The 27,378-nt window shown below is 41.1% G+C and overlaps 1 protein-coding gene across 3 annotated transcripts in view; it reads left to right on the plus strand.

The window, feature by feature from the left end:
* Positions 1-27,378, plus strand: part of VAV3 (vav guanine nucleotide exchange factor 3) — a 247,485-nt gene that overhangs the window by 186,020 nt on the left and 34,087 nt on the right. For all 3 annotated transcript variants that reach the window (XM_084851612.1, XM_084851614.1, XM_084851611.1), the window contains exons 20-21: positions 21,029-21,165; positions 23,128-23,193. In XM_084851612.1, the coding sequence (XP_084707738.1) occupies positions 21,029-21,165; positions 23,128-23,193 (203 nt within the window). The remainder of the gene's footprint in view (positions 1-21,028; positions 21,166-23,127; positions 23,194-27,378) is intronic.

The raw sequence follows: 27,378 nt of genomic DNA on the forward strand, positions 1-27,378 counted from the left end.
AGACGGGCATGATAAAGGACAAAGAAGGCAGGGACCTAACAGAAGCAGATGAGATTAAGAAGTGGTGGAAAGAATACACAGAGAACTATATAGGAAAGATCTGAATGTCCCTGATAGCCATGATAGTGCAGTCACTAAACTTGAGCTGGACATCCTAGAGAGTGAAATCAAGTGGGCCTTAGGAAGCATTACTAACAACAAAGCTAGTGGAGATGACAGTATTCCAGCTGAGCTATTTAAAATCCTAAAAGATGATGCTGTTAAAGTGCTGCACTCAATATGCCAACAAATTTGGAACACTCAATAGTGGCCACAAGACTGGAAAAGGTCAGTTTACATTCCAATTCCAAAGGAGGGCAATGCCAAAGGGTGTTCAAACTACCGTACAATTGCGCTCATTTCACATGCCAGCAAGGTGATGCTCAAAATCCTACAAGCTACGTTTCAGCAGCATGTCAACCGAGAACTACCAGAAGTACAAGCGGGGTTTCGAAGAGGCAGAGGAACTAGAGATCAAATCGCCAACATTCGCTGGATCATGGTGAAAGCAAGAGAATTCCAGAAAAACATCTATTTCTGCTTCATTGACTATGCTAAAGCCTTTGATTGTGTGGATCACAACAAACTGTGGCAAATTCTTAAAGAGATGGACCACCTTACCTGTCTCCTGAGAAACCTGTACGAGGGTCAAGAAGCAACAGTAAGAACCGGACATGGAACAACCGATTGGTTCAAAATTGGGAAAGGAGTAGGACAACGCTGTATATTGTCGCCCTGCTTATTTAATTTATATGCAGAGTACATCATGAGAAATGCCGGGTTGGATGAATCACAGGTTGGAATTAAGATTGCCGGGAGAAAGATCAACAACCTCAGATACGCAGACGATACCACCTTAATGGCAGAAAGCGAAGAAGATCTAAAGAGCCTCTTGTTGAGGGTGAAAATGGAGAGTGCAAAAGCTAGTTTGAAACTCAACATTAACAAAACTAAGATCATGGCACCTGGCCCCATCACTTCCTGGCATATAGAAGGGGAAGACATGGAAGCAGTGACAGATTTTATTTTCTTGGGCTCCAAGATCACTGCAGACGGTGACTGTAGCTATGAAATTAAAAGATGCTTGCTCCTTGGGAGGAAAGCTATGGCCAACCTAGACAGCATAGTAAGAAGCAGAGACATCACCTTGCCGACAAAGATTCGTATAATCAAAGCTATGGTTTTCCCAGTAGCAACGTATGGCTGTGAGAGCTGGACTATAAGGAAGGCTGAGCGCCAAAGAATTGATGCCTTCGAACTGTGGTGCTGGAGAAGACTCTTACGAGTCCCCTGTACTGCAAGGAGGTCAAATCAGTCCATCCTAAAGGAAATCAACCCTGAGTGCTCATTGGAAGGACAGATACTGAAGCTGAAGCTCAACTATTTTGGCCACCTAATGCGAGGAGAAAACTCCCTGGAAAGGACCCTGATGCTGGGAAAGATTGAAGGCAAAAGGAGAAGGGGATGGCAGAGGATGAGATGGCTAGATAGCATCACTGATGCAATGAATATGAATTTGAGCACACTCCGGGAAAGAGCGGAGGACAGGAAGGCCTGGCGTGCTATGGTCCATTGGATCACGAAGAGTCGGACACAACTTAACGACTGAACAACAATAACAATGGTCCAATAATGTAGCTGCTCCTTCAAGGGGAGGGCCTCCTCCCAGACTGGCCCTGGTTAATAGCAGAGGCTCAGGATTTTAGTGGAGCTCCTGAATACTCAACATTTTTTTTTTTTTAAATGCAATTTCTGCTCTGCCCTACCCCACATGGCTTCTTCAAGGATGGGTCTTTTCACCACCAAAAATACTTGGACAGTGAGTGGCAGCTGTATCATTTGGGATGAGACCATGACTCCCAGAGCCCATACCTCTCCTCCCTAGCATAGCTGCCTAGCACTGTCTTGTGATGCCTTACTGGACTAGGAGGGTTGAATAAAATGCCCCCCTAAAGACCATTGTGATAAAAGGATGGAAGCTACCATTTTTGAAATCTTTTAGGCTTTAACAGCAGCTTTCTGGGCTTCTGTAACTAACTCAAGTTTTGTCAGGGCAATGTACCTATGCTCAGCAGAGCTTCTTATTACAGAACTGTCACCCAAACAACTGAAGGACAGTATACTCATTCATTCTCCCTCCAAGATTAGGGATGTATGAGTATTTTTTTATTATTCATTTTTAACTCAAATTTGCCTTGTTCACAACTCCAAAAACAAACAGGAGCACAGTTTTTGGAGAAATCTCACACATTCCTGAGCTTGCATTCATGTTTGCAAAATGTGCACTTTAGTAAAATGCACACTTTTAAAATATGCACTTTAAAAAGCATTTTCACACTTTAGTCTATGAGGGAAGTATGCATTTGGGTGTGCATTTTTAAAAAATGTGTACTGAAATGTGCACTTTCCCCATTTGAATGAAGTGAAAAATGGTTTGCAAGCAAAGATGGGAGTGAGGCAGTCCGAGGGTCAAGATGGAGCTTGAAAATCTTTTGGGAAATTGAGCATCCCTGGTTCTCCCATCACTAAGATATGAGGAATGTTCAAATCACATTGGATTTCCTCAGAGATCATGGCTTTAGTAAACAAGACACAAGTTCTCTGGTTCCATCACAGTTTCTCTAATACAGTCAGTTTTATGTTATGTAATCTCATTTAATGATTGGCTGATTAATCTTTAACTTGGGTCATTGAATTTAATAGGAACTTCATGGGAAACACCACAAATATTGCTCCATTCTTGCTAATGTTTAGGTTATTGTTTAACTTAATGAGTGGGCCCTTTGTGAATAGCTTCCACTACTTGTATGATGAACCTGTATGCTTGATGCTGTTGTTTAATTTTATTTGATAGGAACAAATGTTGTGACATGTGATGATGTGAACAATTGTGTGAGCAAAGGTCTCATGGAGATACAGGTCACAGCGCTCCAAAATCTTCATAGATTTGGGGGGGGAAGTACAATTCATGAAAGAACCTTGAACCTAGACTACTGTAATGCATTCATACATGGTCTGCCCTTGATGACGAATAGTTTAGATGTTTTAGCTAGTTTTATTCTGCAGTCCACTTCCTCAAGGGTGAATTGGGGTGAGCATGCCCAGTGCTCCAACTGGGGTAGCATTGTGGATTCTAGTTGTGTCTTGGTGTTCATGCTGGCAATGGCCTATAATTGGCGCAAGACTTGGACTCAACATACGTGTGTTCTGTCTGTCTGTCTGTCTGTCTGTCTGTCTATCTATCTATCTATCTATCTATCTATCTATCTATCTTGTTTTTAAATTGTTAGAACTATAGCCTTCAGTTCTTACTCTTTATGGCATTTGGATGTTTTATATGGCTTTCATTTTGAAAGTTGCTTTGTATACAGTATTTTAGAACAGCAACACATACAAAAAATATAGAGAGAGGCCATCCACACCACTATCCCATTGCAATTACTATGACATATTAGGGGTTATGTAGCGTTCCCATCATTTGTGAAAATAGCCTTTGCCAGAGACTCATTGAAGCATCTTCTAGAAATGGTGTAAGACTTAAAAAAAAAAGAGAGATTATATTTGGTTATCAGGGATAGCGTAGCACTTAAAGTGGATTTTTCATGTTGTATGACACTATATGTTTTAAGTGGTGTGTATGCACATGTGTGTGTATGTACAAATTTCTCCGGTCCAGAAGTTACACTAGTTATCTCCTATTCAAATTCTTACCTTCCTTGTCATGGTCAGTGTTAACAGTTCTGCAGTGTTTTATCTACAGAGGTCCTACCCAGGGTTTGAAAACATATGGTTGTATCCAATGGTATCATTCTGGCAGTGGAAGAGAGACTGCTGGCGGGAAAAGATATTCCCTCCCCCTGCAACCCCCAAATCTGCTCTGGTGGGTTGGGGGGCCCTCTGGAGAAGATTTGGGAGGCACACAGGGGGCTGCAGGGGGGAGGAAAGGGCAGGGAAGTCCTGTAGTGTGAGCAGACTTCTGTTTGTGCACTGTTGGCTCCAAGCCATTGTTAATGCCAGCATAGTTAACACTAAGCTGTCAAGGGAGGAGGGCTTTCATGTAGATAAGGGAGGAAGAAGAAAGTGTTCGCTCAGGGGCACTCTCCTGATCAGACCATGTTTAGGAGATTTCTTGCATTGTGTCTACACCGGGCCATTGTTGCACAACTCAAATCTCCAGAATAGCACAGAACATGTTGTATGATAACTTCTACAGGCAAAATGAATATATTCTGTGAGTGTTTTTCTCCACACTGGGCATTACAAAAATATTGCTACATGCACATTGCTACAGAAAGAGGTAGCATGTTCCTGCTTTATCATCCAACAGCTGTCTTTAACTGGGAAGTGGGTAATAACTTATATTAAAACTACTTATATTGCAAATGCACAGACCTGGCATAAATTAACTGTGTTGCATGTGCATATTACAGGGATTAACAGTTCTAATTAAAGTGCACTAAAACAAAGAGAAAATTTTATTGTATTTGTGGCTGGAATTGTACTTATTACACCGTAAAGGCCATTTTGTAATAAGGTTTCCAACAGAAAGGAATTTTACTACTGTTCTTTCTGGTTTTGCCTAAATTGTGGAACTCTTTGCCTTGGGAGGTTTCGTTGGCTTCCCCTCTTACAGTTTTTTGGTGTATGGCAAAACCCTTCCTGTTTTGGCAGGTGTTTGTTTCATTAGATAGATATATTTTTATCTATTTTATGTGCTGTACCTGTCTGTTTTTATTTTATTGACTTTTTGGGGTGGGTGGGGGAGATTGATTGTATTTTATGGTTGGTTATAATTGTTGTTAGCTTCCATGAGTGGGATGAGTGGCAAGAGCCAAAAGGGTGGGATATAAAGTTTTGTATAAAACAACTATATAACTATTCTGTGCTAAAGTGGAAATTAGGGTATGTAATGTATGCATAGAGTTTGAAAAAGTGCAGAAAAGGGCAACTAAAATTATCAAGGGGCTGGAGCAACTTCCCTTTGAGGAAAGGTTACAACAACTGGGATTGTTTAGCATAGAAAAGAGGTGAGTAAGGGGAGAAATGATAGAGGTGTACAGAATTATGCATGGTGTGGAGAGTGTGGATAAGGAGACATTTTTCTTCCTCTCTCATAATACTAGAACCCCGGGTCATCCCATGAAGCTGTTTGGTGGGAGATTCAGGACAGAGAAAAGGAAGTACTTCTTCATGCAGCGCACATTTAAACTATGGAGTCCATTTCCACAAGATGTAGTGATGGCCATCAATTTGGATGGCTTTAAAAGGAGATTGGACAAATTATGGAGATAAGGCTATTAATGGTTGCTTGTCCTGATGGATATATGCTACCTCCAATATCAGAGGCAGTATGCCTATGTGACCAGTTGCTGGGGAACATGGGTGGGGTGGTGGTGCTGTTACACTGATGTCTTGCTTGTGGGTTTCCCTTAGGCAGCTGGTTGGCCACTGTGTGAACAGAATGCTGGACTAGATGGACCCTTGGTCTGATCCAGCAGGGCTCTTGTTATATTCTTATGTCATGTAAAACCCTTTCTTTCTTCTCTTGCTGCCATCCACATTAATAGCCTGAGTCCATATTTGAGTTGACCCTTGATGTAACAATTCCTTCTGCTACTGCATGTTCTTGTGTGCGCAAGCTCACCTGCATACATACGTACCTGACAAACCCAGAAATGTAGGTCTTTTGCAGAGTTGTGGTGTGTGCATCCAGCAGATGTTATGCTGTACTTTGACCAAACTGGGGAAATTGTTTGAATACGGATAATTGAAACACCCAGGTTTTATTTTACTATAAATATTTACAGGAAGGATATGATTGATGAGCATACCAATCCCCTAGCACTGGACTGGCAGACTGTTCCTAATAATAGCAATAAAAGATGGAGGCAGGGAGTTGGGTTCGTCGAATAAGGAACAGGGAGGGGTCTAGGGAAACAGCAAGGCAGGTCTTGGAGAACTAAGTGCAAGTTCAGGTTTTGAAGTACCTTTTTTTTAAATTGTCTTTGAATTGGGGGAGCAGTTCATTATTTCTGCTTTGTCATCCCTCACTCTAGTGTGTCTTAAATCTGAGAATAACTCAGGGTCCGATTGGCTTTGATATCATTTCTCATGATTCTTTCTTAGCATGATTATCTGTTCCATTCTGGTGCCTATCCCACCTTTCCAGGGCCAAGTTCCTCTGCAATTCAGATTAAACTGTCTTATTGCTGTATATAACCCAGAGAGATCCATTTGCCTTGTATACCTGGAGGGAAAGCTTTCCCACCTCTAGTAAAGTGCCTACTGAATCCCAAAACCACGTTCCACACATGTAGGAGCACGGTTTGAACTGCAGGGCCACACAGGCATTCTACTATGTCCATGTGAATTGCTGTCTTTGAGCCCCAGGGTGGTGGTCAAGAAGTGAGCTAGGGTGCTAAGAAGCGGTTATCAAAAAGCCTCCATTCCATCTCTCCATCTTTGCCCATCCAGATATCATCCTTTTGTTTCTTTCCAGACAATTGAGTGTTTAGGAGTTGGTGCCTTATTGTGCTAAACTATCTTAAAGTGAGGACACCTCAAGATTGGATCATGTTTCCTGCCAAGGCTTTAGACAGGCCAGTTTAAAGGTAACTTCTCAGGTTGCTTGACTAGGGTGGTGACCTGGTAGTCAGGAAGGCACTTGCATTTGTCTGGAGTTCCCAGGATTTGCATACAGCAGAAAGATAACTCCTCTTAACTCAGTTAGGATAGAGGACATTATAACCAAATCCCATACTTGGGCTTCAAATACAGTAAAGGCAGATAGGCAAGACACTATTGACAGGATCAGCTTGCTCCTAGCTGCCATGAGACCCTTGCCCATGCAGCAGCCTTTCCCTGAATAAAAGACATAATAGGCAAGGTGCTTGGGTGATGCCAACACAAATACAAAATACAGGTGTACAAAAGCCATCATGGCTGAGTTTCTCAGTAACATTTCCTTCTCTATACCTTTGGAAAATGACCAGACTCTTCCCTTCCAGTATCTCAATTCTATCTCCCTTCTTTTCCTGCATATGCCTTCTTTCTTACCTGTTCAAAACCACATGACACCAAGAACCTTCACATTTACCATGGCTTAATCCCTACCACAGGGTTTTTTTTTTTAAAATGTTATTCTAGCCAGGTAGAGCTCACTTTTTTGTAATAGTACTCATATAGCTGGGATGTTTATATGATGCTGCCACGTGGATGACTACCAGCCATGTGGATCCTGTCTGTGGAATCAGCAACCCACTGGGGAGGGGTGGTGGTGATTCCATGGAAAAGACATGAGATTTGGCATCCACTCACATGGTTGGGTCATTTTACCATTACCCTAGAACAGCCTTTTCAATCTAGTGCCCCCCAGCTGTGCTGGACTACAACTCCCATAATCCCCAGCCATCATGGACATCTGGAGGGCACCAGGCTGAGGAAGGCTGCCTTAGAAAAGCAGCTCCCACATGACTAGGGTACATTTTAAATGACTTTACTACTAACTTTCATTCTTACGTCTTATGATGAGGGATCAGATATCATGTTCTCAGCTTTGAAGAGTGAGCCCAGCATGGGATAGGCCTACTATCTACAAAAAGATTGTCTTAGTTAATTACACTACAGGAAGGCCTGACCTGAGAAGATGCATAGCACAGTGCTTAATCTAGTCTTGGCGTTAGCACAATTTAGAGGTTATTAGTTAATTAAGGCTTGGCAGGTGCTTATTTAATCAGTTTGGGAGGCATCATAATTGTAGTCATAATAACTTCATTAATCAGTTATTAAATCCTACTCATCAAAGAAATCTCCTCATTTTATAATCTACACACAAAAGAAAGTTGTTCCTTAGAAGTGATTGAGCATTAAGGCTCTTCAGTGAAGGCTTGGATTGTGGAGATGTCATTATTTTTTTTAAATCCAAGAAGTAGAGAAAAAAAAAGTAAAGAGAAATATAACAGCTTTTATATTAGCATAGCTCCAAATAGCTAATATAAAAACAGCTATGTTTCTCTTTATTATTGTTCTCTGCCTACCAAGGAACCTCTGCATTTCATCTACAGTTGGAGACAAATCCAAGTAAGAAATGGATTTTGTATTTACAGATCAGCTGTTATGTGATTCTTTGTTCCAACTGTCCTAGGTATAACTTGAAGCTTGCATTACACCTGTTGGGGCCTTATCTATCTAAGTCTCCTCTGCCTCCTGCACTCAGTCTGAAAACTCTGACCCTGCAGACTTCATTACTTCAACAAGCCAGACTTTTTCTGTCTACTGTTTTTTGTAACATCTTGCTGGATGAAAAGAAAGCTTGCCCACAGTTTTGTGCATTACTGTTTGGGCCTAATAAAGCTATTGCCTGATCGTGGATTTTGGAATTTTTCTTATGGACCAATACGGCTTACTATTGTACTTTATGTACTTTTAAAAAGCGTGCACTTGTGCCTTTGCTATTCCATTAGAAAGTATTACATTATTAATGATACATTGTCAAATGCAATGAACAAACTTGTTGCTTTTCTCTCTCTCTTTTTAACTGTATGTTCCTATTAGCCACCAACAGTCTCTACAGTAATTTGCATGATGGTGTCTTGGAGTCTCCAAATCAGAGAGGCTGTTAAGAGTGCTTTATAGACTATTTCACTTATTTCTGATTAGAAGTCTGCAGAGTCCTTTATTTATACAAGAAGGGCACATTTGGACCAATATGAGGGTGAAGGAGGGATTATCCGAGTGAGTAAACAAAAGATGAATTCAGATGTCACAGGGACTAGTTTACTGGGTGGAAATAATGTAGATTTGGATGGGAGGTAATGTGTCCCTTGACTTATAGTGATAAAAATGTAAATGTTTATCAGTTGGGGGTTGACGTTACATTGCATACATTGAAACATAGGTGATGGTGAGCAGGGTCCTAACTATCTTTCATGTGCCACAAGAGGATTCAGTACTCTCATGGAAGCAAACTATACATTTGTACAAAGACAGCTACTCAGTGCAACGTCAGTATAAATTTGTTTACTAGATCAGCACTGGGGGGCAGGGGAAGGAACGCAATCCTAAGCCACTGAAGTTCCACTGAAACCAGTGAGACGTAATTCCAAGTAATGTGTTTGTAACTGGGGTGCTGGTCAGGCTGTAAACTATTTTAAGTTAGGACATGCCTGCTCAGTATTTTGTACTGACAATATTCACTTGTGTCATGGTGCTGGATCAACACTTGCTATGTGTTTACAACACTGCCCTTTTCCCTGAATGCCTCATCTCCTCCAAATTCAATCTAGTCTCTACAATGCGATGAATGTGGGTGTGGTTTCTTCATGTTTGCATCACTAACAGTAGGTATTATTATTATTTATTCAGTTTATAACTTGACTATATAGAAATACCCTAGGTGGCATACAAATTTAAAAACAATTTAACAAAAAATCCAGCAATAAAAACAACACAACAGAAAAACAGTATACAAGAGTCAACAAAGAGGAATGAGAGTTCTAAAAAGGGAAGGCCTGCCAGAATAATAGAGTCTTTAATTTCTGCTTAAAAACCTTCATCGAGGTCAGCAGGCGCATTTCAACCAGGAGTCATTCCACAACTGAGGGGCAGCAAAGGAAAAGGTCCTCTTGCGTGTGGCTGCCAGTCTCACAATAGGCACCTGCAACAGAGAGCCCTCAGAGGACCTTAGGTGGCAGACTGTGGTGTAGGGGAGAAGGCACTCCCTAAGGTACCTTGGACCTAAACCATGTAAGGCCTCAAAGGTAAGAACCAGCGCTTGATATTTTGCTCGGAAACAAATTGGCAGCCAGTGTAAAGATTATAAAACCAGTGTAATACGGCCACCATGGGGTGTCCCAGAGACCAACCTGGCTGCCATATTTTGTACCAGTTGAAGTTTCTGAACTAGATATACAGGCAGCCCTAAGTACAGCACATTACAGAAATCAAGCCTAGAGGTTATCAGCACATGCACCACTGTTAGCAGGTCCACATATTCCAGGAATGAGCATAGCTGGTGTGTCAGTTGAAGTTGATAGCAGGCACCTCTCACCATTGCCTCCACCTGGGGTGCCAGGAGCAGGATTGGGTCAAGAAGCAGCCCCAAGCTATGAACTTGCTCCTTCAGGGGGAATGCAACCCTATCCAGAACTGGTTGACATACCTCAATACCTGAATTAGGACCCTTCATGATGAGCACCTCTGTCTTACCTGGATTCAATTTCAGCTTGTTCTCCCTCATTACTGACTTTAGGCAGTCAGTCAGAGGAGTTGTAACTTCCTTGGATAAAGATATTAAGGAGAAATAGATTTGGCTGTCATCAGTACACTGATAACACCCAGCCCCAGATCTCCTGATGATCTCTCCCAGAGGTTTCATGTAGATATTAAGCTTCGGGGATAGGATAGAGTCCTGAGGGACTCCACATAACAGCTTCTTTTTCAAGGAGCAACTATCCCCGAGTGACACCATATGGAACTGTCCTGAGAGAAAGGAGCAGAACCACTGCAGAGCAGTCTCCAACCCCCAGCTCCCTCAGGTGATCCAGAAGGATACCACGGTTGATGGTATAGAATGCTGTTGAGAGGTCCAAAAGAACCAAAAGAACAAAAGAATGGATAGGGAGACTGCTATTAATTCCCAGGTAAAAATCATTTACCAAAGTGACCATGGCAGACTCAACTCTGAATCCTGCTCTGAAGCCAGTTTGAAATGGGTCCAGGTAATCAGTTTCATCCCAGATTGTTTGGAGTTGAATGGACACTGCCTTCTCAATTACCTTGCCCCAAAATGGTAAATTACTTACTGATGGATAATAACTGAAGTCCAGAGGGTCAAGGGAAGACTTCTTTAGAACTGGCCTAACAATTACTCCTTTCAGACATGATGGAAAATTACCTTCCCTTAGGGAGGCATTAATAATATTAGCAAAAATTGCTTTACCATCTTCCCTCCCTGGACTACAAGCCAGGATGGGCAAGGATAGATAGGGAAAGTTGTCTTTTTGACCAAACCAAGCAGCTTGTCCACATTGTCAGGAGTCATAAGCTGAAAATGATCTAGTTTAATCATGCAAGCAGAGTTGCTGGACACCCCGCTGTTGATTTCTGTCCTCACGACAACGTCCAAGTTGGCTTGCATCCGAGAGATTTTATCCACAAAAAACTCATTAAAGGCATCACAGCGAGTTACTAAAGGTTCTAAAATTAGATTCTCTGTGTGTGTGTGTGTGTTGGGGGGGCTGAGTCAGCTCCCTAATTACCTTGAATTGCTCAGCTGGGAGTGAGTTTGCAGATGCAATACATGTAGAGTAAAAAACTCTCTTCACTGCATATATCGCATCCCATAGGTCTTCAAATGATCCCTATAACATGTCTTGTTGGATTCAAGTTGAGTTTTTCACCATCGGTGCTCTAGTCATCCTCCTCACTGCCTCAGCTCCTTCTGCAAACTATGGAGCTTGTTTGGAAGCGGGTAGGAGAGGATGTCTAGGAGTGACCGTGTCAATAACCCTGGGCAGATCTTCATTCCACATGGAGACCAGGGACTCCAGCCAAGAAGCCCCCCCAAGCCATTTTGGAATTGCAGTGAATCCATTGGAATTTCAATGGATTGGAATTGCAGTGTGGTTACATTTGTGCAGGGCAAATTCTCTGTTAAGGGAAGCCCTCTAGAGACCTTTCAGGGTATTATAGCCATTAAGTGCAGATCACGAGTTGATCAGACACAAGGAACCAAATCTTCCTCTAATCACAGTTATATTAACACCAGCAATGGAAACAGGAGTTATATCTAGTAAATATTGCTAATGGAATAAGAGGTGTGATTCAAAACATGAACAGGGAAAAAATATGTTGTATACAAAAACATTTTTTCCCCTTTAATCTCTAATAAAACAGATGCAGATTATAATAAGGACACACGAGTTGTCCTGGACTACTGCTGCTGGTTGATCTCTCTTAAAAATAGGAAAACAAAGTGTGATGCTTCTCATCAACAGCTGTGCAGTTCCATACAATTCAGCCATATGTTGTTTGGTGAAAACCTAAATATTGCAAGCTGCCTAATCATAAAATGTATTGCATTTGCTAGAGGAACATCCAACAATGATTTTTAAACTGATCATGTACTGACTGACATTTCACTTAGACTTAGGGCTGCTCCACACAGACCATTTTTTAGAAGTTCACCTTATAGGCCTTGTTCTCACAAATAACATATAAGGTGGTAAAGCTGTTTCCAGATGTTGCCACTTCAGATTACGAGTGAATGGTCCTCTGTACAAATTTTCCCTGCATGTAGAAAACCAGCATGTCAATGAGAAGACTAGGCTAGGTACACAGGAAGAAGCAGTATGTAACTGTAAGGTTTCCAACAACCAATGTCTACTTTGTAAGCTGTTTGTGAGAAGTAGGCAGAAGATTTCAATGTACATATGAGGCATGTGCCTGTCTGGAAATATGTGAATCATTTAAGTGCACTCGTTAGCCAGCATTGGCTGTAGCTCCCAGTTGAGTGTACATTGTGGATGTTTCGCCATGTAATGGCCGGTGCTAGCACCAGTGTTTAGGATTAGGGAACTGGAATGTTGCCGTTATCCTCAAAGTCAGTTTCTAGGCAATTTATCTGAAAGTTATAAAGCCACTAAATTAAATATTTCATAGCTTCTTAGACAATCATTATATAACTCTTCCGATTCCTGAGGCTCAAGTTAACTTTCAATGACACTTTCAGTGCAAAGTTCCCAAACTTTGGATGTACCACAGGGGATGCCCATAAATTCACTGTAAGTCCCACTTTCCTTTCTTTGTTTTATTGTTCCATTTTATAAAATCGTACGTGCCCAGAGCTTAAAGGGGGGCTTTCTTTTGTTCAGAGAATAACAGATTTTATTCTCTGTTTGGAATTTGAGGTTTGGGATTTTTTGCCCCAAAAGGCATGCTAAAGTTTACATCACTGGCTGCAATTACTTCTGTTGTTGGTAGGAATCGTTTGATACTCTCTTTATTGGCTCTGGAATGGCCATTGTGTTCTGAAATATAGAGACAGTTTAGGAAAAGATTCAAGATAAAGACTTTTGTATCCCATTTAATACTTGTGTACTGTTTTAAATACATAAGCTGTATAGAATTAAAAACATCTAGTAGTCTTGTGGCACCTTAAAGACCAACAAATTCATTCTGGCATAAGCTTTTGTAGACTATAGTCCCCTTCATCAGATGCATGGAATATTAGAGAGTTTCAAGTTTACATATAGTTCATATAGTGTGGGAGTGTGTGTGTGTGTGAGAGAGAATTATGAACAGTGAGTTCACAAGGAAATTAAATGCAGAAAGTACTGACAGTTACAATCAAATAATTAACAGTGCTCATTCACAGTCCAGTTGTTGCTGATAACACAAACATCCTGGCACTAGGTAAGTCAATTAACACATGTAACATGATAAAAATTTATCCAGGTTCAAGCCTCTGGATTCTTGATTCTCTCTCTGCTCCACCTTCCCCCTACACACACCTGAAACTCTCCATAATACTCTGTATATAGAATCATAGAATCATAAAATAGTAGGGTTGGAAGGGGCCTACAAGGCCATCGAGTCCAACCCCCTGCTCAATGCAGGAATCCAAGTCAGGATTCCTGCGTCTGATGAAGTGGGTTATCATCTATGAAAGCTTATGCTGTAAATAAATTCGTTAGCCTGTAAGGTGCCACAAGGCTCTGCATTTTTGCTGCAATAACTAATACAGCTTCCATCTGGAAATGGTTATATAGAATTAGTGATCACTCTTCATTTTGAAAAATACTCACTAATTACCAAACACCATTGCTGTTTGTTGTTGGTCTTAGGGGCAACTGTGTTGGGATTTGGGGGAAAGGTTGTGTGTCTACCTTGAAATACCAGATTGTTGGTACCTTGACATTTCATGACCATCACATTAGAATGGTATGTTTACCATTCTAGTTTTAGATGAATATTCATAGATAAGCACAGTTAATCTTTTCAGTGTAATCAGTGGACATTCTTAATCCTAAAGGAGCGTAAACCAAGCAACAAATAGTTTATCTTGTGGGTAAAAGTTTTCCAGTTGTGCCTATCTAGTTACTCCTATCAGATTTATGGTGAGGAATGGCTCCAAACACCCAATTTTCCCTTGCCTCTGGTGTATAACCTTTGACTGTCTACAGCTTTAGGTTGAATAGATACCAACTCACAGCTATTATCTGTGACGTTAGTGAAACCTTTCCTCCTTGCTTCCATACTTCCTACATTTATGTAATGCTTAATGAGATTAGCATTCTTCAATGTAGGTAGAGAAAAGATTATCTGGTAAAGCATGGCTGTGTCACAGGTTCTTCATGAACTGCTTTTCCTTTCATGAACAGTAGTGGTAAACCTTGTTGAGTTTAGTGGGGCTTATTCCCAAGTAAATGTGTATAGAATTGCAGCCTTAATCTTTCTTTCTTTCTTTCTTTCTTTCTTTCTTTCTTTCTTTCTTTCTTTTTAAGGGAGGAAGCTCAAGCCACACTTGGAAATAGGGATGGATGAATGTGTCTGTTTCTGGTCCATGTCACTTTTGCATGTTTTCACCCATAGTTTCATCTTGTTCAATTTCCATGTTAATCTGCAAATTTGTTAAAAATAATAAATCAAAAAAAGTATTTAAATATCTTTTAAAGTAAGCATTTGAAAACATATTTTCCCTCAAAATACATATTTAAATACATATTTTGATATATTTAAACTACCAAGGACTACACCACAAAATTTGGAGAATTACGAACTCTATTGGATAGCTATGTTCAGAGAGGTGCGGATCAAAACATTTAGTAAAGGAATTTGTAAATATCAAATTCCTCAAGCATCCCTCAAGTTTTAGATGCAAGTGGACTGATAGCTGGGTTGCTCAGTATTGAGGAAAAGGCAGTCTGCATATGCTCTGAAACTCTTGTCATGTATTCAAGAGCTGATAACTGGCATTTAAATTAATTTCTGGACCTGATTCCTTCCTCAAATTAAACCTAGCCCAGAATTGAAGGGTAGGGAAAATGTAGCAACTGGAAAAAAGGATGTCCTAAAAAGAGACCTGTGAGGTTACTGTTACCAGCTCTACTCCTAATGAATAACTCGTCAGTGTACTGGATGTTGTGGACTTCCTGTTTAGTGGTTGAAATAAATAACCCAGTAGTAGCTCCAATAGCTTTTTAAGTTGGTGCTCAAAAAATGAAGATTCTGGTCCAATTATCCAAGAGTAAAAGGTGTGGGTTTTTTCAGAATTATAGACTCAGTTCAGCTATGTACTATACTACTGTATATTTGCAATAAGGATGTGTTAATATAGAGAAGTTATGGTTTGTTTCTGTAGCCGGGTGGCTGAATTTAAAAATCCTGATCAAAGCTAGTAGAGAACAATGTTCACTTGATTTATCCCCATACCACAGTGTATATATGGTCCCTGCCTCTGCAAAAGTAGCACAGGCTGGCTGCTCATTAACTTGATGAGGCTGATGTATCTTCCTCATTTTGAAACTTTAAAGGTCATGAATAATGTATGTTGCCTCCAGAAATGCTGATTCTGTATCCGTAATCAATGCAGGCAATCTCCACATGTCTGGGTAGGCTGAAATCTCAGGTGTGCATGCAGTGCATGAGTCAGAAATGTTCCATTTACTTGGGGAGCCTTTACAGATTTGGAGGGGGAGTTGAATGGTCATTGGGTTTGGAAGAGAAACATGTCTTGGCATGCCTTATAACTATAGACAGAAATAGCAAAATAAATTTGAAAAACAATTTTCATAAACTGGACTAAAACTGAATTTGGTACATGGAGCATTGTGTTTGTATTTCTGTGTGCTGCTCTAATTTGGGACATCCTTGCACCACATAAAATAGGACAATATACACTAAATGTTCCACAGTAAATAGATACCTACAATTATTATTTTTATGTGAAAGTTGTTCACTCATGGTGTTATTGGAAGCTATTTCAGCCTAGGATGGCTTTGCGTGTTCATATGTAGTATTTATTTAGACAGGGCCTTTGCAGTGGCTTACACAATTGAACAAAAAAACAAAGTCAAAGTGATAAAATGCCATCAACATTAAAAATAGATAAAACAGTTAAAAAAGCCCAACAGTGTAAAAGGTTTCCAGAAACGGAAGGTTTTAACCTGTCTCTAACAAGCCACAGGAGAGCCCGTTAGAGTTGCCTCCAAAGAAAAGAGTGCCATTGTAGAGAACACCCCAAATATGTTTTCCTTTGTATGCCTGTCCTTGAAGAAAGGGTCCTACACATATCCACCTTGGAGAATATGTGAGACTATGTTGGAAGAAAGAAATGCTGTGTGTGTGGTGGTGGTTGTACACAGGGCAGTGGAGGCTGGTGGCTCTGAATTCGATGGGGCTGTGAATCCATTCTGGGTTTCAGTCAGAACCAGCCAGAACTCTAAAGAAGTTATCCAAGGTGCTAAACCACGAAATAGGTTCAGCACCTTGGATAGCTCATTAAGAGTTCTGGCTGGTTCTGACTAAAACCCAGAATAGAGTCACAGCCCTACCGAAAACAGAGTCACAAACCTCTGCCGAAAGAGGGTGCCATTTTTATGTTCATTATGAGTTGGGGGCAGAGAATGGCCCGTCAGTCTAAGGGAACTGTGAAGGGAAGCAGGTGTGAAAGAAACTCTTCTTTTGCTATCATCATCGCTTCCTTTTTCTTCTGGTCCTTTTGTTTCCTAAACCTCAGCATAGCCCGTGCAGGCACCTGCAGTAGACTGAAGAAGCGGTTGTCATGCATACATTCTTCAGCCTCAGATGCAGGAGCGGCTTGAAATGCCATATTATGGGCAAGCTAAATAACCTTGTGTTTGGGCTAGCTCCAGCCTGCCCCACTAAGTGAAAATGCAGCCGTTGGATTTTACAGGAAAATTATGTAATGTTAATTTAAACCTGCTGGAAACCAGCACAAATTTCTGGTGTTTACATACACACAGACATTTCTAGTGATTGACCAAAGGCCAGTACAATTACTGGGCCATTTATTTTCTGGCCAGTTGGCAGGCCTCTAAAAGCACCTTGTCTGATAAAAACAACAATGAGTCTCGAGGCACCTTAAAGAATAACAAATGTATTCTTCTGGTAATGTGATGGATATTCTGTCCTAACAAGCAGTCACCACAGAAGCTTGTCTTGTAAAAGCTGTCACATCACATCATCCTCATATTACAGCAGCGATTCCAGTACAATATTTTAAGCAGTGATCATATCACAAAGGAAGTCTTTGAGGTGGAGAGTGACTCAAGAAATTTACCACTTTTGCTGGCAGCTCAGCATTTACACCCTTGGTCAGATGTTCCTCAGTAACTTCCGAATGAGACTCTGCACGTCTTGCACGCACAGTTAACATTTGAGATAAAACATCACCTGATGTGACCTTCCCTTGTTAAGCAAATAGTAGTAACACTTTAATATGACTTTGCTTGGACTTGAAATTCTGGCCTCACTCCTACAAACAGCAGAGGTGTTAGTAGAGCTATGTCTGGACTGTACATTTCATACTGCAGGTAAGGTTTCATGTGATTCAGTGTTCCTCCATATGAAAATGTTGCCGGCATGTAGACAAATAGCATGTCAGGGCAAAGTGCACTCAAGTGCAGGAGCATGGTGCAGCTCTTTAAAGAAAACCATGGTGAACCCTAGCAATTACTTACCATTTTGTACCCTCCCCCCCACGTACACACAGTTAAGACTTTGAAGGGCACATGCTTCACATGAATTGCACATATGTCTTAATATGTTTTTTTTAAAGTATCAAACAAAGCATCATTTTTGCATCAGTAGATATTTGCAGCTATGAATACATGTCCTGAATGTTTCCAAACTCTTACTGCAATCTGCAAAATCTCCAGCACCTTGTTGCATATTTTAGCCAAGTGCCTAGAATGGAGAAAGTGTGCATTAGCAAGTTGGTCACCACTTTTCATGGGGAACAAGATGGGTAATGACATAGTGCACATCTTGCACCATGGTGTGCCAAGGGGAAAAAAGTACAAGACCATCTGCTGACTTTCAAAGTGGAAACAATTCACAACTTTATGGCAGGTCTCTGTGCCTTGAACAGGGAACAAAGCACAGTAATGCTAGGACCTGAGTTAACATGTAAACAAATAATGTGAAAAGCCCTACCCTCCATAAAATTGCATATCTGTTTTTGTAGATAAACATCCATACAGTCAGTTTTCAGTGAGGCAGAAATATCCACAGAAATAATAGGGAGAACTTCACTCATCACAATGTCAAACATTACCTTCTGCAGCATGACCCTTCTCTGTGTCAGGGTGGAAACTGAGCCAATAGAGCCCCAGAGCAGTTCTGATTCTGAGGAGGAACAGCAATCCGTGGGAGAGGAGCTCGCTCATCTCTCACAAGCACAGCAGCTGGCAGAGATTCTTCCTGCCAGCATTCCTGGGATAGATAGTGACCCTGGCAGTGAGAGAGCGCTGGAGGGGGGCTTGCTGGATGCTCGGCGCAGGCGCAGGGAGTGACGACAGATGGAGGGCGCGGAAAGGAGACGTAGCGCTTGTTGGCGTGCAAACAACGGTCACGTCCCGAGGACCCAAGGGAAAGAGGGAGGATCTCTCCCTAGCCCATAAGTTCAGGGTCTTCCCGTGATTCTCCTTCAAACGGGGACCAACTGCCTTACCTGGAGCTTAGGCTACTCAGCTCTCTTTCCCCAGTGCTGTTCCTTGCTTTGTTGCTAGCAACTAGTATTCTGAAAGAGTCATAAAGTAATAAAGGAATAAAGTCTTGGAAAGAATTCCGCATCGTCTGTGTCCTGAGTTGGCTATTGGTGGGGACTGCAAGAGGCAGCTAGGGCACTCCTGACACTCTGTAAGCTACATGTGGACTAACTAGAGAATGCCTGAGTAGGGCAGCAGGGCTGCACACACAAGCCTCACATCCAGCGTCCTGTTGTGGATAGAGACAGCGGAATGAGCAGAGGTCTGAGGTGCGTTGAATGCTCCACAGCTCACACATTCTCTATGAATTTCTGAATAGAGCTACTATTGACTTTGAACTGGGGGCAAGAGGGAGCATTCTTCAAAGGTTAAAATGTATCTCGGACATGATTTGATTGATCAACCAGATACGTTCTTAGGAAATAATTGCCACAACTTTCTATTGAAGGAAACACCTTACCTATTAAACTTGTTGTTTTTTAACTTTAGCAAAATAAAAATGAATGTGTACATGTATGTATGTGAACGTGTGTGTGTGCGTGAGAGAGCGAGAGTGTAAAATCCCTTGTTTTGTTAGAAGATGCCCTTTTAACATCCCTTACCAACCTGCCGGACACTGAGGTCATCGGAGGGCTTGCTCCTGATAGTTCCCATGGACCTATGGCCTGATTGGACTCCACCAGGAGAAGAGCCCTCCGTGTGGCAGCCCCCTTTCTTTGTAACTCCCTGCCTCTGGAGGTCAGGCAGGCACCAACATTGTGTTGTTTCTAGTACCTCCTGAAAACAGCTCTGTTCCAGGAGGCATTCCTTAATTGACCAGTCATGGTTTCTATTGGCATTCTGTTTTTTTAAAAGCATGATTTTTAAGGTGGTGTTTTAATCTTTTTATTCTTTTACTGTTTATCTTTTGTGTTCACTGCTCTGAAATCTGTTTTGGATATGGAGCAGTATACAAATATTGTAAATAAAGAAATAATCTACAGAGAAGCCAGTTACTTGGAGCTGCACTGGAGTTACTTTGCTTGTAGAGTGCCATTGAAAGGTTGAATTACTGTGTAAATCCAATAACACTTAAGAAAAATGGGATTTCCTTTTCAAATGATTATATCAGAAACATGGAATGGTTTGTGATTCCTGTTGTCTTGGACATCTTTTTGTGAGTAAGACTGATGCAAGCTTGCCCAATTTGTCCATATCAGCGTCTAAAGCATTACTTCATCAGATCTCTTACTCTCTCTTTTTGCTCTAAAATTAGAAAGATAATCTGGAGATATAAATCTTTTACAGGGCCAGAGCTGTATACACTCTCAGAAAAGGATGAGCATCCATGGCAATGAAATCGACTAGTGCCTCAAGAGATAATTAATAGTAGGACAGGACTGAACTGATGAAAAAATTGAACTGTACATGCTGTGCTTTTATGAACTAAGCAGCAGCCTAAAGAAAAAATATTTTTCTTGAGCAACCCCCCCCCCCCAAATAAATACAGGGGAGGCTTGAGGGCAAAAAAAAGTCTTCTCTCATTTATTTCATGTGTCAAGTACAGTAAGCTGCTGAAACAGGTTTGACCGTTTCTCCACCCTAAACCACTTGAAATAATCACTAGTCAGGCCATTTCAAGCATTCATATTGTTACCCCTTGAATTTCATAACCTGAGCCTTCATTTTGGTTTTTGCATTTTTTATAATTTTGTCCTTGGAATGTAATTTTTGTTTGTATTTTTCCATTTTTGTGCTGCCTTCCAATGGTCCTTGAAGTAGCCAACCATAGTTAAAAACAATAAAATATTAGTATAATGTAAATGTATTACTGAAATTACCAATAATTATATAAAGCATAACAGTAGTAGGCAACAGGGAAGGGCTGTGGCTTAGCGGTAGAGCACCTGCTTTGTATGCAGAAGGGCCCAGCTTCGATCCTCAGCATGTCCAGGTAGGGTTGGAAAGATTGGTGCCTGAAATCCTGGAGAGCTGCTGCCAGTCTATGTTGACAACATTGGGCTAGATGGACCATTGGTATGTCTCGGTATAAGGCAGCTTCCTGTGTTCTTATGTTCCGGCATAAAACTCAAAGAAAAACCTGGTGCCCATCAATCTGGTAACCTTCCTTTAGGAGAGAATTCTACAAGATAGGAGCTACTACCCTGAAGATACTATTTTAGTGATGGTGGTTCTTGGATAGTTTATATGACATAATGCACTGCCTTAAGATTTTATCCTGTGTAAGTAACCCCACTGCTTCCTCCCTGTTTTTACAGGCTTACCAAAAATGCAAGTAATTAGAAACTATACAGGGATACCACAGCCGGCTCCACATGATCGTCCTGCACTACACATCCAGATTGGGGACACCATTGAACTCATCAAAGGGGATGCACACAGCTTATTTTGGCAGGTAAAGAACTTGGCACAGAAATAGTACTTTTTCATTAGCTACAGTAGCCTTCCCCATCCTGGTGCCTTCCAGGGTGTTGTACTGCAACTCTCCCTCACTTCCATCAGGGCACCAGGATGGGGAAGACTGAGCTAAAGCAAGTGAAGATGCCCTTAACTTCTGCAAAAATCCTTACTTGCACCATTTCTAGACTTTTTGCTTTCTTGTTCTTTGTGGGCTGTCTGGAACATTGAATTAGATGCTGACCCAATGTCCTTTCCAGTCCATGCCACCTGTGTAAGCTTTTCAAGATGAACTGAATTCCTTTTAATTTGTTATTGCAATTTGGTCAGACAAGTTTAATAGCCAATCCTAACCATGTTTACTTCAAGGGTAAAATCCCACCTCCTTTCAATGGGACTTGCTTCCTGGTAAATTTGTTTAGGAGCAGCCTTCTTCTGCACCAAAAAACCCCAAGGAGTTGGGTCCAAACTTAAGGGTGAAATCCTATGGGGAGGCGCCCGACTATCCAATGCAGGGTGGGCGGAGCACGGAGGGATCTTCTCCTCTGCGCTCCGGCCACCCTGCATTTGCGGCTAGACGGCTTTTGGCTGTCTAGCCAGGGTGCTTCGGAGTGGGGGGGGGGGAGGCTGGACGCCACATAGGAAGTGTCGTAATGGTGGTTCTGCCATCCCTTCCCCTCCCCGCCCCCAAGAACTCCCCTTTTCGACTGCTCTGTGTTGCTCTACAAGCCGGCGGGGGAGGGGGCAGGGAGTCGGTTTTCTGGGAACCGACCTTGGAGTGCTGGCTCCGAGCTTGGTTTCCAGAAAACGAAAAATCCTGTGGCTGTCTAGCTGCTGTCTAGGGTTGCACCCTAGATCCCATTGATTTCAGTAGGTTATAGTTATACTCAAGTATAACTAAGTTTGGATCCTGTAGAAGAAGAAGAAGAACAAAGAATAACTGTACTTTTCTGGAGTACTCAGCAATACATCTATATCTGCTAAAAGGTATTGTGCAATTGCAAAGACAACCTGCAAAGTCAGTGTTGTATCACAATTTATGTTATATGTCCTGGCATCCCTGGGAACTTACTCCCAGATTTAAGTATGTACCACTTCGCTCTGTACAAAAGAAACATGTACACACACACCTATGATAAAAGTCAGACCGCTTTTCAAAGGCCCAGTATCACAACTGTACTCAGTGTTTTGAAGAAATGAAAATGTCTTAAAATTCCATTTAATTCACCAAGTTTTTGTTCTTTATTTTCTCTGTTTTCTTACACAATTCTAAACCTGCTTGCTGTCCCATCAACAGTATTGAAGTAAAATTCAACTGGAAGTCCAGTCAGCTTCTGTATGTGGAATAGAGGCAGGGGTACCATCTTGTCTTTCCTTCAGTCAGCAAAATGTCTTGGGCCTGATAAGAATTTAGCTATTCACTGGCTTTTGCATTCCTGAATGTTCTGACACAATTCTTGGCTTAAAAACATATCAAAATGTGTTTTAAATGCATAATTTGAGTGAAAGTACATTTTAAAATGTACATTTTAATATTTAATTACACAGATTTATTTTAGAAATTGTGCAGATTTGTTTTAGAAATTGCAGATTAATGCAGATACAGGATGGAATGGACATGAGTGTACTCATGTGAAAGTGAAATGGTCTGGACATAAACTGAGTCATCCATCCCTATTCTGGGAACTAATCTAAAATACATCCAAGAAGGATGATAAATATTCTAGTTATGGAATATATCCCATCACTAAGAAAGCCATACTCTTCCGAGTTCTCTTATTATCTGTCAGACCACTCCAATCTCTGTAGGTGTTGAACATATGAGCAGTTTATTGTTCTACATTTGACAAACATTTGACAAACTATGATGTGAAAGTGTGGATTGTTCTGGATATACAAAGAGCTGTACCCACAACATGGATTTTTTGTTTCCTAATGGGATCTTTTTATGTCTTTGTAGGGTAGAAATCTAGAGTCCCGTGAGCTTGGTTTCTTTCCAAGTGATGCAGTGAAACCTTGTCCATGTGTAAGTAGAACTGTGTAATTTTGTTTGTCAGTGTAATTGTTTTCAATAAAAATGTCTGCAGTGAGCTTGCCTGGTTCATGCCAAGGTTTTTATTAATCCTGCCTAGCGGGATTTATATTATGTTTGTGTTTCTTTGTGTTTGCATGCTACACTTAATGTTGTTTAAAAATCTAACATTGTTATGTACTTGGTTGTTGGACTTAAAATTGGAAGTCTGAAGGGAACCTGCACAACAGATGGGGTTAACTTGTTAGAATTTAATAAGTTAAATTGTCTAACTAGTTTTCAAATAAAGTGCACTCAAAGCTTCCAACAAATGCATTGTGCAATAAAGCGGCTGTTTTCTTAACAGTGAGGCAAGAATACTCCAGTTCTAATATATTCCCCAGTCACCTTGGGTTATAGAGAGCGATTACACCCTAATAATGGCTTCAGAAATGCATCTAAAAACCAGGAAAGCTATCAAACCAAAGCTCCCAGCCTATTTTATTGTATGTCTGCGTGCTTTGACTTTCCTTGATTTCTTCCCCTTTTTTCCTATCAGAGGTGTGGATAATTTCAGAATGTTTTAAATTGCCAATGAGAAAATCAGCTTGCAGCTTATACTCTAACAATTTTGTCTGTAAACAAAGTTCTGTGTGAATAATAGCTCATTGTATACCAGGTTCGTAGAATCAGAGGATTGGATTGGGAATGGCTCCAACTCTGCTGAAAGACAAAATTGTCCATCCCTCATTTCCCTCCAGCCCTTGGAATGTAGACTTCAGCACACTAGAGTTAGACAGCAACTTCCCTGTAGAAAGGTGCTTAAAAGCAAATAGCTCCATATGGGTCAAACTAGAGAGCCAAGCTGCATCCTGTGAAGGATGTGTTAAAAGGTTCCAAAAACAAGGATACCTAGACCCTAACGCAGAAATTCCTTTTCAGTCCTCTAAAGGACAATTGGTCAGCTCGCAGGGGTAAGCAACATTAATCTACCAAGTCTTTCCAAGGGAAATTTTTTCTCAGAGAAAAAAGGGATGGGGTGGGGGTTAGGTTTATAGGTGGGGAGGCAAACAAACCCTTCACAAGATATGAATCATAGATATAACCAGTTCTTTGAATCCAGTGAGATTCTTTGTTTCTACAACCATTGCAGCACAGGTCAGTTTTTCACTTGTCATGGCCAGTCAGCACAATATGTTGAACCAGGCCTGGCATCAGCACCTGACATACTGGGTGCCCCAGCAAGGCCCGTTGGAGCTGATGCTTTGGCTGCCCCCACCACCACTGTACACTGCTACAGCTGACAACCTCCCCTTGTGCTTGTGTATCGTCCCTGCAGTGGGCGTTGAACTCCTAGGTTAGAAGTGCCAAAACAGTGATAAATCAGATTCAATGATTTACTTACAAGGATACTTTATTGAGTAACTTACAGCACGCAGGCGTACCCAATGGTTGGATCAGACAGCTTCTCTGAACCACTAGCCATTGGGTCAAATGGGTTTTATACCATACATGTCAGCAATAAGGCAGCACAACACTAGCAAGCACCCCCTAGCGTCCATTCCCAGCATAGACTTAACAGCACTTGGTTCTCAGCCCAGCCACCTGTAGCTTTAAGTTAAATAAACTTCACTTCTCAGGCACAGTGCTTGATAACACTCTCACTTATTAGTATGGAATGTGCTGGGCCGCACCATTGGCCCTTTGAGTCATCTTCACATGCTCAGAGGCTTACTAGTAAGGGAATTGCAACAATAATGCACTTAAGCAAGCATTATGGATCTCTACGCCCCTCTAACACTATAAATGACTTGGCTACGCTCCTGGGCCAATACAGCTTGCTTGCTTGTAGGCTTATCCAGTAGCTATGCTGTAATGGGCCAGGAACTGAGCAACTGTTGGGTTTCCAGCCTGTTACATTGCTGCTGTTATTGGGTAAGCCCACACATGCATGTGGGGGGAAAGTGGCAGCTAATCCCACCCCCTTGTGAGGCTTACCTGGTCATGGTGATGTAATGGGTTGGCCTATGGAAGCATTGCTGAGACCAGGTAAGCCCACCCACAAGTAAGGGGGAGGATAAGGCTGGCAGCTGCAGAAGCACCATTGCTGGTGGGGGCCCAGTCTGCATTGAACACCCTCCAAAATATGGGGGCAGGCCTGTGTTAAATGCATGAAGCCTGTGAGGCTCATTCAGGATAGCAGCTTCCTTCCTGGGGCAAATAGCAGCTCCTTGTGGGTTGATTTTTACTGTGACTGTGGTGCCGGTGAAATAGTTAATCCCCCTCCTTGTGTCTGCTGGCTGCTATTCTGAATGGGATCCCTGTGGCGCTATATATATATATATATATATATATATAAATCCACATTTATTAAATGTGATCGTGCATTTAGTATATGGTTCAAAATCTTCTGATTTCCAGCTTAAATTTATGCATAGTCCATTTGTAGACAATTCTTCTTCCCATCCCAGTTTTTGTGCTTCCCCTAAAGTGTACTTCCAGTTTACTTACATAATATGCAATTCCATAGGAAAATCTACAAAAGCCACAAGAAGATTATCATGTGTGACCATTGCACATGTGTGTTTGATGGTTCTATGTAGAAGTGGTGGGTGTGAGTGTATGTGTCAAAAACCTGGAAAGGCTACAAAGGAGAATGATAATTATCAGCCAGTCGTATGGTTTTCCATAAAATATACTCTGTTATTGTGAAACTTGCATGAATTTGCAGCATGAATAAACATCCATTCTCAGCGTATTAGAGGAACAATCCTAGAACGATAATTGATGCTTCACCGCTGTTCATCTGGAAGGACAAAGTACAAACATTCTGTTATGACAAACGATAACAGCTGGAGACACTGAAGCATCTATCAAATCTTCAAGGGAACATAACTTTTACTATTATTATTCAATAAGCCTTTACAACCAGTCCATATAAAAGTGCCCAGAAACAGCATAAAATACATACATCAAAAAGCATGAAGAATAAATATTGAATGAGAAATGGCTGAGGTATAGAATATCTATAGAATGGTGTATTTTCAGATAATACTGATAAGTATTTTGCTATCTGCAATATGGAAAACGTGGCAGGAAAGCATTTTCCATATTGTATGAATAATAGCTTACATTCACTTCTTCCATTCAGCTTTTTTTTGTTAATTACCATATGAATTCTGAATCATTCATTCTCCTAACAGTCCTGTGATACTGGCATTGTTCCTGGGTTGAAGATAATTTCACATGTTATAGCTATACCATGGTACACCCTGTACCTGTGAGACAGAAAGAAGCAGCCACAACTGGCCTCAGCTCACTGCCTTGTGAATGTGCAGTGTATATATGATAGGAAAAAATGAGTGTACCTGCTTATTTTATAACATGGGAAGTGGAAAGGGAACATGCTAAATTGGAAATTGGACACTCTGTGCTAATCTGGCTCTCTTCAAAATGAATACTGTTGATACATTTTGAATGTAGAGATTAGTACAACACCATGTTGTCTAACATGGGACCTTTTACATTTCCTTGCCACAGGCGATTCTTTGGGGGGTATTTTTAATACATTTGGGCTTGAAGACATTTGCTGTACGTCTAACCAAAGTAATGTGCTGTAATAGATGAGAGGAACTCCCCTTAAATATTCAGATGCCTTGGAGTATAGTGCTGCTTCTCAATTTTAGATGCAAGTATAGCCTCGTTCTATATCACAAAATCAGGCAAACTTCTCCAAACAAGGACTTAGTTTTTTTGACATAACATGCTCCTTTGCTCCAATTAACATATTAATCATTAATGGGTATGTTCCAACATATTAATGGAGATTGTGCAGGGCTGGGGCTATGGCCTAAAGGCACATGATGCTTGAAGCACAGAAATTATGGGTCTGGTCAGTGCCTGGGCTTGGTGGGATTTAATAGGAAATCTGAAGTGAAATAGCGTGTGCCCTACTGGAGGCAGTTTTCATTTAATAGCTCCTGCTTTTTCAACCACTTGAATGCGGTTGGCAGAGCCTTTAGATTAGAACTGTGGGCAACATTCAAGAAATGTTTAGTTCTTTTAAACCTTAAATACTTCTTGAAAAGCAGATTATTAAGCACATGCATAATTCTTCAGTTGAAACAGATGGAATTTAAATGAGTTTAACTTGGCTAGATTGTGCTTTAATTTTTTTTTAGTTTAGCTCATATGATGGTA

This window comes from Heloderma suspectum, chromosome 4 (assembly GCF_057233095.1).
Source record: "Heloderma suspectum isolate Gila_16-S chromosome 4, 16-S_ref, whole genome shotgun sequence".
In the NCBI taxonomy this organism is placed as follows: domain Eukaryota; kingdom Metazoa; phylum Chordata; class Lepidosauria; order Squamata; family Helodermatidae; genus Heloderma; species Heloderma suspectum.